Raw genomic sequence first — 12,727 nt, 5'->3', positions numbered from 1 at the left:
TAACATTTGGTGTAAGTACATTGCATCATACTTCTCCCAGTCATCAGCTGTACTGCTTCTTTCAAACTGTGGTAGCAAACATAGTGCAAATAGAGGAATACCGTTGCTTAATGACCTCAGTAAGTCTGACATGTGCTCTTTTGCCATCACACAAAAATGCTTTCTTCCCCTAAAAATCTATTAGTGCTTCTTATTTGAACTAATTATACTGCCATGATTGACGCTGACGTCCCTGGAGAACGCATTGTATTCTTTTCTTTGCCAGAGCAATTAAAATATGCGTAGTAGCTGGGTTCGCCTTTCCGCTGCTGCTTTGCCAATGTGTTGTAGTTTTAAAGTAGAATAGGTCACCTTTTACTAATCAGAGGGTAATTAATTTCCTGTCTTTTCTTCTAAGCCAACATAGCAGCTGTTGTGGGGGACACTGCTTGTGGAAAAGAAAAATCTGAGTTTGTTCAGGCAAAGGAGCCCCAAAAAGGGCTGGTGTGTTATTTGAGGAATAAAGAGGCCTAACAGGATCCCTAAGTATTTCTCTATCAAAGCAGCATGGGAAATGCTTCAAAAGAACTCAGCTCTGCAAAAATAGACATGCATTCATGGGCACTTTGGTTTATAAAAATGTCAGAGGAAGAAGAGAAACTGTTCTTCTCCCCATTTTATAGCAGCAGGTACTTTTCTCAACCTCAAGATTTTCCAGCCTACATCTCTCATTTCCCAGAACAGGGCATTGACAGCTGGACAGCAGGCTGTTAGGGGACTGCTTTGAAGAATGGAGATCTAGGGGCCTAAGTGTGTCAAATCTTTTTTTTTCTCTCCCAGTGAATCTGCACATGAAATGTTTTCAGCAGCACCTGGCTCTAACTTTTGAACTATTCCTATTCTTTAGGATTCCGGTAAGAAAGAGGTACTGCTGTTACCTTCTATTGTTACTGGGTTTTCAGGGAAAAGCCTCACTCTCATTTTTCAAAAAAGGAACTCTTAGTTGCTTCTAGGAGATTTTGTGAATCATGATCTGACCCGAGTGCCTTTACATCACCTGAAGTTAGGAGTCTAAGTCCTGGTAAAAGACACCATACAAGTTAGACCTTTCTTTTAGCATTTGCGTTGGCTAGGTTACTCACTTGCCCTCCTGTATGCAGGCTGGTTTGAATTCTCTTTTAAGCTAGAGAACCCAGCGTGTCCCATGCTTTTTAACAGAGGGTTGCAGGTTGCAGTTTGGGAGTTGGGCACGAAGAAGTGAGATCTCACAATGATCATTATCACAATTATGTCTGCGCTGCTTTTGGACGTAGACTTCTCTTTAGACTTCTCCCTCCCCCAGCTCAGTTTTTGCTGACTTTCTGAAATTGCATGCGAGAGAGGTTAAAGGCTGCTCTCATTAATAGAGTCCATTTCCACAGGGGAAGGTGCAGGAGGCTATGATCTGGACTCCAGCCCCCATAAAAGCAAACAGCAACAGAAAGTTCTGGATAGAGAGTGAAGTAGTACCCTATCTGGTACCCAATCTAAGGACATTTGCTGAAGGATCCTCACTCACGAGAATTCAGGCATTTGTATGTGTTGAGGAAAGCCTGCTTCTGGGGTAGTTCTCAGGCAAGTTTCTCTCACAAATAGTGTCTCTGACAATACCACGCTCTTAGAAACCTAAGCTGTCTGCATCTCTCAAGGAATGGACATCTTGCCATTAGAGATGCTTCTTGACTCAGAACAGTGACTGTTGCTTTAAAAATGTGTATTTAGATCAGACATGGAGAATTAGGTTCACAGTTATCCCATCAAGACATTTCTTTTTCTGTCACTCTATTCCCAATTTTAGCTTAGATACTGGAAAAATTAATGATATACCTAACAAAGTTTCTTAATTGTGAAGTGGATTTTTTCAAGACTTGGATTAAAATACAAGGTGTCAGTCACATTAGAAGATACAAATGTTTCCAAGGAAGGTAGCAAAGCTGCTTTTCATCATTGGTGCACTGCTGCATGAGTTTAAATTGCCCAGAATTTCCCAGATTATGTGCCCATCTGGATTATTCAGTCGTGCAGCAGGGTTTAAAATAAAGGATCAAATGTCTGGGTTGTTCAAAATTGAGTGTTATGTTACTGTCTGAAATAATTTAAATAGTCATTGCTACTCTTTTGGCTATTGCTTTGCTTTGAAAAGTGATTATGTGACCTTCAATGTGATGTTTAAAATGTGAACTTTGAAAAGGAACAGCGGAGAGTTGAACTCCTGACAACTCCTGAATGTGCATTTTGTAGAATTGCTGCAACTGCTGTTGTTAACCTTTAAACAAGGTTTAAAGTCTTCTACTACTGCTGGTTCTGTGGCAAATCTAAATGTAGCCTTTGTACTAAAACTGTTGATCAGACTTTGTGCTAGGTTTTATGTAATTATTTTTTAAGAGAGGCCATTCTCACTTATTCTTAAACCCTCCTTTTCCCTTTAATTAATGTTAGTATTAAACTTTAGACCATGAACTGGCAGATGATTCCATCTGATCAGAGAGGGCAAGAAGTTTGGGTGTGCTCAGTACTGGGGCTTCCAGCTCAGTTCAGTGTCACTTTCTGATTGAAAGTACAAGATGAAAAAGATAGTCAAAGAATTACTGATTTAAAATAAAGATTTTTGTAGGACATTATTAAAAATACAGAGTTGAGAGTTTCTCTTCAGATAAACAAAGACCTTAGTTTTAGCCACCAGTGAGTCCTACTGTGCTTTTTAGTTTGTTTTTATTTTCTGGTTGCTAGAGCTGGGAGAGCGTTGGGGAGAAAGATGAGGAGGCAGCAGCAGGGATATTTGGAGAGAGAGTGGTAGAGGAGAGGCTGGCAGTGAAATTTGCTTTAAAGCACTTGGGAAGCGCAGTTCACACAGCAGTGTCCTCTCTGTGATCTGCCATCCGTATCACCACATCTAATTGCCTCCAGTCTACAGAACCCCATTCTCAGCTCAACTTTCGGTGCCAAGTGCATGGCAAGCCATGGCCATTTCTTTAGCTTGACAGTCATATGTTTATGAAAAACTTTATGAAGACACGATCGTAGTTATGATTCTGAAAATATGCCTTGGTACATAGGAAGAGCCGCAGTGTGAAACACATGGATAATCAAACCTCTGTGTCAGTGCTGGGGAGCTAAATAGTCCCAAAAAATGTTCCTGGTCATGGGAACGCTGTCCCCTGTATTGTTGACTTGCTGGAGCGCAGCATGGAGCGGTTTTGCCCAGGACAGCTGATGCTCACCCAGACAATCCAGCCACATAAGAGAGGATTTAGCTGCCGTTCTCCATGGGCAGTTTAGATACAGCTGCCCTAGTTTGGAAACTGAAAGGGTTTAATAATATGAATGTGCCAGAGAGCATAGTCCGTTCTTTAGTACTGTTTTAATTTACTACTGTGGACTATTACCAGCCTCAGGGTGTGCAGGTACAAGGGTTCTATTAAATACCTAACTGATCTGTTGTTTGAAACACCAAAAATATGTATTATTTCCTTCCTTACTGCATATTTTCCATGATAGATGTTAACTGTTTGACTGCGTTATGATGTTGTCTTTTATCCTTTCCAGTACTGCTCATCCTCCAGTGTGAACATGACCTCAAAGTGACATTTCATTATGGATTATTACAGTAACTTATATGTTTGTAAAATTAATGTTGTTTCCCAAATCCTCTGTTGATGGAGTTGTTTGAGGAAGAGAGTTGTTTCAAGATCAGATTGGGTAATTTTGCTGCTTACCTTTCCACCTTAAAATTTAAGGTGCTGTTGATTCACAGTTTTGTCCTATTTTACAGGTGGTCTCCCCTCTGTTGGTACTTATTGAATAGCAACAGGTGTGGGAACAATAAATTCAGATGCTTATATATAGGCATTTAAGTGTTAGGTAGTTGTTGAAGTTTGCCTTCATTATTTGACTGTAACACAGCAAACATTTTTATCTTTGCTGTAGAGGATTTGTGCATTTACTTTCCAGTCCCTTTGCAAACTTTCTACTTATCTCAGGGTTCAGATGGATTTATTTTAATTTGATTTAACCCAAATGTCCTTTATTTTTGCTTTACATAATCCTGTTATGGATATATGGATAATGAGAACTTAAATCTTGGGCACACTTAATGTATATGGAGAATTATATCACTGAAGGTAGTGGAGTTACACCCTTGACAAAGCATTGTAGTCAAAATAATAATTAAATCTTAAATAGTTTTATTACAGTGCTTTTGTTATTGAGTACCTGAATCAATTATGCCAACAGCAGCACCCCTCTAAAATTGTATCTGAAAATTAAGGTGACAGCTAGGTAAAATACTGTTGCAGCAACTTAAACTGAGGGTATTGTACCTATTTCTTGCAGTTTTACAGTCTCACTGTTTAAATAAAAAAATAAAATTTAAAAAAAACCATACAGTTTATGATGATGACTGCATGGCTGTTGGATGATATATTGATGAAACCATTTTTGTGCACAGTCACCATTTTTACTTTATAGTTGGACATTTTGTTTTATAAGAGGATCTCTTCAAAGTACATAGGCGTTTTATTGACTTATGTTTTTGCATTATGGGACTTAGTTCCCTTTTCAGCATTTACTAATAGGGGCTGATAAGTCATGAGTAGCATCTCTTTAATATAAGAGGTGGGGCTTTTATACAGAAATTCACTGGTTCTTTTAGACAGGCACCATTGTTAACAGATCTATGACTCAGAGTCCCGAGACTGGCAAACTCAGCGACCTTTTTTACTTCACTGCAAGTTTTATGTGTCTCCAGATTGTATTATTCCAGTGTCTGAACTTCTTACACTGCCTTATATGCATGACATCTGTTCCTTCTCTGTGGGCATTGGTGGTCTATCCCTGCCCACAGTCTTTATGATTTTTATTTTAAACTTATTTAGAACAGCATTGTTCCTATGTATATTCTTAAAGTGCAGGTCAATTACGTCCATTGCATCATTTTGAAGAAAATGTTTTTGTATACTTAAGTAGCTGTCACCTAGATTTTTAATCCCTTTTTGCATGAGATCTAATCTTTTGCAGGGTGGACACCTGTCCCATCCCCCACCATCCTATGCAGGGTTGGAGGCTATATACTATTCATTATTAAGATTAGTAATAGTAAAGTCAATATTTTCTGTTGCTATCTTTCTAAACAGACACAGTGATTTGAAGCATGATCTTTTGTTGTAGCACATGCCAAGGGTCCTCCATTAGTGTATGTTTTCCATTTTCCTACTAGGTTGCTTTTTGCTGCTACAGCACTAACCCTTTTTTGGTAGATTTACAAGGAGAAAGAGAGACCAAAGCATGTGCTGACATGCTTCTGCTAGCTTAGTCTGGCTAGCATAAGTAACAGCAGTGAGAAAGGCATGGAAACAGGAGTTTTACCTTGTGCTGGCAACCAGAGTGGTTGTGTGTTGTCTTTGGTGTGCTTTTACTCTGCTAGCATGTGTTACGGCCACCCTGGCTACTCTCTTACCACTACCACTTAGATCCTGTTAGCTCTTTCTACCATCATACCTTTTTTTGGCTGTGTAGACACACAAGGACTGGGAGTTTTTCCAGTTTATAGCAAGTTAGGTCTCTCTTGTACCCATTTTCTTGATCTGTAGTGTAGACTTTCAATCTCTTGACTCTGGCAAGCCCAAATGTTTAAAATTATCTATGCTTTATGTTTCTTGTTCCTTGTCTTCCCTGCAGATTTAAGGCTAGGCTTCAAGATTTGCATTACACATGGCTCCTCCTGCATCTGCAGATCCTGAACCTGAGTGAAATGGTAACCCAAGGTGGTCACTGGTTAGTCTGTTGAAGGAGCATGGGAGTGCAGACCTTTGATGCTCCCAGACCTTTCACGCTCCCAGACCTTCTACTCTACCGGTTAACATACTAATCCAGGCCTCTCTCTTCTTTCTGCTGCATTGGTTTTCTGCTAGGGTAGTAAGTTATATCAGCACACGTGGTTCAAGGAGCATCAGAGTGGACACAGAGTAGACCAAGTGGGGAGGGGATAAAGATAGGACATGAAAGTGGTAAGTCTTCTATTTTCTGTAGATCCACCTTCACTGGGGTAGGCTAAATGAAATGGAGTGAAACAATCCTGACTTGAACCATGAACCATCTGCAGTGAAGGCAGATCCTATTGTTTAGATCTCTTATTACTGAAGGACTTGTTTTTGTGGACAGAGGTATCATAAGTATGTAAAAACAATTCACAGGCAACCCAGTAGTATATATGCTAATCAGAGTGAAAAGCAAGAAAAGAGCTTGTATTTGTGGACAGCTTTATTAAGCATTCATTAGATAGCTTTAAACAGATTAACATAAGCAATCCTAAGAAGTTTTTAATCTTTCTTAATGAAACTGATAATTTAATTATAAAAATATTTAAACTTGGGCTTTCCTACAAATGATATACCATAGGGAAGCATTCATAGAATGACTTACTAGCCCTAATGTACAGATTTTTTTACTTATTTTTTTTTAGTAGAGAAGAATTTTTAAATAAATGAGTTCACCCTGCTTTCATAGGGTACTGCTTTGCAAAACCAGCAGTTACCATTTAAGACCGGAAGATAGTCTGTTTCTTCACAATATACCACTGTTCATGGGAGGGTGTCTTTAATGTTATAGTACTCAGAAACGGAAAAGAGACGTAAGGAGCATCTCCTATTCAGACACTCTGCACAAGAACTCTGTTCAACAAATCTGTCCTGAGTATTTTTTCATTTCCATGATCTGTGTTCATTCTGCGAGATGCCTAGTGAGAAATGTATCACGTAGAAATAATCCTATTAATCCACAGGTGTCTCCGCATTGTGATGTTTTAAACTGTTTCATAACTATGGAAGTACTTATAGCAAACAGGAATGTGGAATAGAAAGACAAGAATATTCAACTGGACTGGAAGTGAGGGATGAATTCTCTGCTTCTTACCCAGCGCCTTTCCATCTCTCGTCATTACTTTGTGAAATAATAACTTGTGTCTTGCCGTATCAGCAGTACTTAGAGCACAGGTCAGGAGGTCTAGGTTCTGCTGTCATTTGTGACTTGACCTGTAATCTTGAGCCAAGTTATGTTATTTAATTGTCGTGCTTCTTTTACCTGTGTGTGGGGAGAACAATGCTCCTTAGCAGTGCTGAAAAGCTGGTAACACCGATTTTACTGGTAATGTCATTTATAATTCTGATACAAATGCTTTCATGCTTTGAGGTTAGCTTAGTAAATGATATATTGCTACGGCGCCTTATTTTCTTGAAGTTTGTAAGATTTATTGTTTCACTGTAGGGAAATTCTATCTCAGCATATAGTAAAGACCTTAATAAAAGCTCCCGTACAATAATGAACTTAACAGTGAGGGAAATGGGAGTGGAAGGAGGGTGAAAAGGTTAGTTTCCCCTACTGTACCACATTTATTAACCTTCTAATATCCTGGGAAGCTTTAGGACCTTCCCTAACTTGATGGTGAAACTGTAAGATCTGAGGGTATTTGAATCACAACTATATTTACTGTACTTCGGAGCAGCAGTGCTGATGCTCCTTGTATACTTGCTTTATGCTTACTTATTTGAGTTAATGACTGCAAATTTTAATACATGAACAGGTCTTTGGAACAATATGTTTTTCTTGAGGTCTCTTGTACCAAAGAAAAACTGAAGGCCACTGGGGAAAAATGATGTAGTGAAAGAGCAAGAAAGTGTATTCAGTAGGATGGATCTAATAATATTAAATAAATTTAGCAGTGTTCATTTTAGTCATTGAAACACACATTTAGCAGTTATTTCTATGCAGTAGTGGATCACCTCCTTAACAGGTAAAACACTATAGAGTGAATAGCTTTTAAATATTCATAATGCTCACCAAATACAATCAGCATATTCTTCTATTGCACCTCACAGTACCATTTTAATGTGTTAAACTAAAATTATGTAATTACTTACTACAGCAAATAGCTCATATTCCATGTAGTATACACCTGAGGGGAAAGAAGACACTGCACTATGGGAGTCTTCATTGTACCCAGGTGTTCAGAGCTGCTGGTTGGGGTCAGTGCCAAGTGAACAGAGGTTTTTAACTCTTGAGAAAGGGGTAAGTCCAGCTCTGTATGCTCAGTTCTCAGTAAGGTCAGTGCTGGTCATAAAAAGGTCTTAATTTTGTTACTAGAAACAACTTTATTTCATCATTTGTTCTGGTTTCACATATTAATACAGAAAGAGCACTGCATTGGATGCAGAGTGGTATAGAAAACCCTGGCCTTGTGGTTTCAGGTGATCACATGTTTTTAACAGTACCATTTTCTGGGGATACTTCAATATATTTTCCTTTATCCTAGCATTCAGGATTATTTATGCTTTTGTTGAATAGCTGGGGGGTGTTAATTACTGCAATAAAAGCTGTGAGAGCTCATACTGATTTGGGAGTCTTTGAAACAACCTTGCACATGATGACTTTGAGCAGAAACTGGGAATTTTAAACTTGTCTGGAAAGGATTAATTGAGCACTTAAGCTCTTAATACAGGTTATCAGGAAAAACCAAAAGCAATCCTACTGGTATCCTACCTGCAGCCTATGCTGTCAGTTCATGATTATCCAGAATTCAGCAATATCTGTAGAAACACAGCTTGGTTTTACACAATTGCTGCCTACACTCCAAAGGCAAACAGCTCTGCTTTGCCAGTACAGCTCTGAGTTTCTCCTGATGTCAGGAAAATTTAGTGAGCAAGACACAGAAATACCTGTGTAGTTATAATCTTTGTGTGATTTTAGCCAAATTGATTTAGCTTGTCTAAAATTCAATAATAAGATCTGTTCTAGAGAATTGGAGATTATTTGTTCAAGGAAGAGCTTGCATCTGGTGGAAAGCAGAGATCTTATTTAATGCTTCTTTTTCTCACTATTCTATCATAAATAATACAAACTAAACATAAAAATAGTACATAAACATGCTAAATGCTTTGGGTTGGTTTTTTTTCATTTGATGAAAACAAACTCCTTGGGTTTTTAATGGAACCTGATTACTTAACTTAAACTTTAATTACCAGTAAACGTACAAAAGGAAGGATGTTTATGTTGAGTGGCACTAAATTACAATTTTCTTGTAAATTTTTAACAAACTTATTTAGTAATACTAGCTGAGATATGACATTTTCATCATTCAGCTGTTAATCATGCTGTGATTGTGAAGGCCAACCCTTCATTATTATTTATTTAATCCATTCTGGGTTCTCAAAGTTTGGTGTACTAGCAGTAGGCTACTTTTCTTTCTTCTTTACCACATGTGCCTCAAATATTCAGCAGTGCTGAATAGAATGTACTTGCCAAATCTTTAAACATTGCATATCTTCATGTATAATGCAGTTATTCTGCATTTTTGCAACCTTATCTTTACAGCTTTACAATTGTGTCTGGTGCTCAGTGCCATTGTGTTTATGCATACACGGTTTCTATTGACTTCATGAGCATGTGTAACATTGGAAATAATTTGAGCAATCTGAATGTCATTGGCGGTTCTTCCTGGCAGATGATATATCAGAAAATCAAATATTTCCCATAATGTTTGTACGGTGCACCATAAAATAGCATGGGGCCACTTGGTTTTCATTGTTATCAAATCACAGCAATAATAACCGCAGAAGTCCTAAATAAGAGTCATGCTTTTGCTATTACATAAGCATAAAAATGCTAAGTCTGGGTAAATGCAGGGAAGACAGTCTTTTCCCTGAATAATTCCCACTCTAAGAGCAATTCTAACTGGTAAGTGGTTCAAGGCAGAATAATTTTTACACAGTCCTCAACTGCTTAAAAGGTTGATTTTATGGTTCCTGCAAGAGATGTTACAAAGATGGATAATCTCCTTCTTGTACAAGCCGATTTAGCTCACATTCAAGAACAGATTTTGGGGGGGCCTGGAGGGTGGGTGCAGCTAGAAATGCTGCTCTATAGTGTCTTCTAAATATTTGTTAGTTTCCTCCTCCTTCCTGTTGCTTAAAGCTGCCAGTTTAGGGCTGGTTATGACAGATGGGGAGACTTAAGCCTTTATTTCTGTAGAAGTTTACTTTTCCAAAGACTTCCAAGTTTTTCCACTTAAGGTAGAAGGTTCATAATTACATTTGAGAGATGGACAATAGCTTCTTCAGATATCATGAATAGTCTCTCCTTTTTCCCCATGAAGTTCATATTTTTTATGATGGAGACACTTTACAAGATTAATTACTTTCTTTTTGTGATTTTTTTTCAGTTCTACATCATGTAAGTTTCATCAAATTAACCAAAATGTCTCAGACAACTTCATGGTGTTCTTTAGTTAAGATGAAAATACTCTTCAGTGGCAGCCTACACCATATGTGTCAGTTGTCCTAATAATGTTGATGGTTTTTGCTATTAAAACAAATAAAATGCTATGTGATGTCATCTGTATTTTTATAGGTCCAATTTACTTCAGCCATTTGAATTACAAGCATTATTTGGAGGATGGCTTTTTTTTTAACTGCAGAAATGTCTCTTAAGAAAGTTAAAGTTCATATAGCTTGTGCTATGCAGGGACTGTCCTTCCTTCATTAGATGTTGAAGTAAACTTAGTCATCCTGAAGTAATTTTTAATTTTCTGGGCTTTAGGCCCCATAAATGCACAACTATGTTAGTTCAGTGCCCTTCATTGTAGTTCTTTAACCATCTTTGAAGTATCATTAGGAGATCTGGTCATGTGTTCCTAATGTGGCAAATTGTTGCATTACATAATCTTTGTTTTGTTAAAACATGGATCTAGAGAAACAACATTTATTACAAGAAATTGTTGGGTTTGTGTTTCTAATTTTTGTTTTGTATTGCTATGCCAGAGAAGTTAAGTGAATTTTATTAAGTATTTTTTCTGTCACTGCACTTTATAGCAGCTCTTCAGGCACCTCTCGAAATATTTCATTTCTCCTTCCCTTCAAGACAATATACTCAGCAAACACTAATTCATCATTGAAATAAAGGACACGTCTGATTAGTATATTGTTATTTAGTACAGCTATTTATTAATAAATTTCTATACTTCCTTTGCATCTCCCTCATCATCAGATATTTGTACATGTATATGATGTACCTCTACCTCATGATCAGATACTTGTACTCTTACAAAGATGTAATGTATAAATGTCTTGGGGAAACAGGCACAGAAACATAACTAAGTTCTTGCTTTTTTACTTCTGTCAATACCAGCCTCATTAAAACCCATGGTGATATCTGACATCATCTGCTTTTTGGATATATACTTGCGCCTTTAAGCCTCAGTTCTGCAAGTTGTTTGGTGTTTGTTTTCTGTTGTTTTTACCCTAAGCATAACCCCTTTTCATCTTGCAGGTTATAGATACATTATGAAATAAGTGGAATTCCAAATTGTAAATTTTCATGTTTTCTTCACAGAGTTTTTGAAGATGTCAGCAGATATACCATTAAATATTAATATCAAGGAGCCCCGATGGGATCAAAGCACTTTTGTTGGGCGAGCCAGTCACTTCTTTACTGTAACAGACCCCCGGAATATTCTGTTATCTGATGCCCAACTGGAAAATGCAAGAAAAATTGTTCATGACTACAGGTATGGCATTGATCACCTTACTGCTGTCCCAAAAAAGTCCAGTCAATGACAAGTACATGGTTATATATTTAAAAAGAAATATTTAAAACACCATTCATTGCACCACTCTTTCTTCTTACTTCAGAGCTTGAAACACTTTTTTTTTTAAACAGATTTGCTAGTGAATGGGGAAATTATGTCATCTGAGAACCCCTATTAAGTATTCTGGAATACAGAAGTGTCTAATTCTGAAAACAGTTAATATGAGAACAGAGTTCAAAACTTCTTCTTATGTTCTATATTGTTTGGAGCAAGTAGTTTCTTAAATACTTGCAAAGTAAATTTTCAAAGTTTCACACTAGCGACTCTAGCGGTTTTAGCTCTACATTTTAGCTCTAAAATCCAGTACAGGTTTGATTAAATGGAAATTTGGTGCTGGATATATTGACTCAGCCAACATAACCACTGCTGGGAGTTTTGATTTTTTTTATTTTACCAGTCCATTTAAAAGCTGAAGATCTGCAAGCTAACTATGAGACTAGATTAACTTAGTATGAACATCCTGAAGTCCTCTCATGTCACATTTGTCACTGGAGGTTGTAGCATTTTATAACAGTTGTGCTTTTTGCTGTTGTCTTGTTTTGGTTTTTAACTTGTCCCAAGACAAGGTATCGTGGCACCTGGCTTGACAGAAGATAACTTGTGGAGAGCAAAATATATCTATGATTCAGCCTTTCATCCAGACACTGGTGAAAAGATGGTCTTGATTGGCCGAATGTCAGCTCAGGTACCCATGAACATGACTATCACAGGTTGTATGATGACCTTTTATAGGTAAGTGATGGTAATATAACACATAAAACATTTGTCTATGAATTAGATAAGTGAAAATCAATGTTATTGTCAAAAGAGCATTTTAGAACATTTATAATAAATATTTCAAAATGTAAAATTTTGCTTCCTTTTCTCTTCTCTCTCTGCATTCCCTCTCGCTGATTAATGGTTTCCTCTAGAAGTAGTTGTGAGATAAGCCCTTAGCCCCTTTCCTTCACCCTCCCACTTTTCCTCAAACTGGGAAAGTTGAATGTTCAAAAATCCTATCCGTGTAGGAGAGTTATGTGGAAGACAGAGGAGGAGATACCTGGGAATTTCTAACCTTAGCGATCTGGCATGTAG

The 12,727-nt window shown here is 37.5% G+C and overlaps 1 protein-coding gene across 4 annotated transcripts in view; it reads left to right on the top strand.

The window, feature by feature from the left end:
- Positions 1-12,727, top strand: part of SFXN1 (sideroflexin 1) — a 29,042-nt gene that overhangs the window by 1,896 nt on the left and 14,419 nt on the right. For all 4 annotated transcript variants that reach the window (XR_012654232.1, XM_075056283.1, XM_075056284.1 and 1 more), the window contains 2 exons: positions 11,398-11,572; positions 12,215-12,385. Coding sequence is in view for 3 of the 4 variants with exons in the window: in XM_075056283.1 (XP_074912384.1) it covers positions 11,409-11,572; positions 12,215-12,385 (335 nt within the window). In the remaining variant the exon portion in view is untranslated. The remainder of the gene's footprint in view (positions 1-11,397; positions 11,573-12,214; positions 12,386-12,727) is intronic.

Source organism: Buteo buteo, chromosome 24 (genome assembly GCF_964188355.1).
Source record: "Buteo buteo chromosome 24, bButBut1.hap1.1, whole genome shotgun sequence".
NCBI classification, from domain to species: domain Eukaryota; kingdom Metazoa; phylum Chordata; class Aves; order Accipitriformes; family Accipitridae; genus Buteo; species Buteo buteo.
This window is presented reverse-complemented; position numbering and strand designations above follow the sequence as displayed.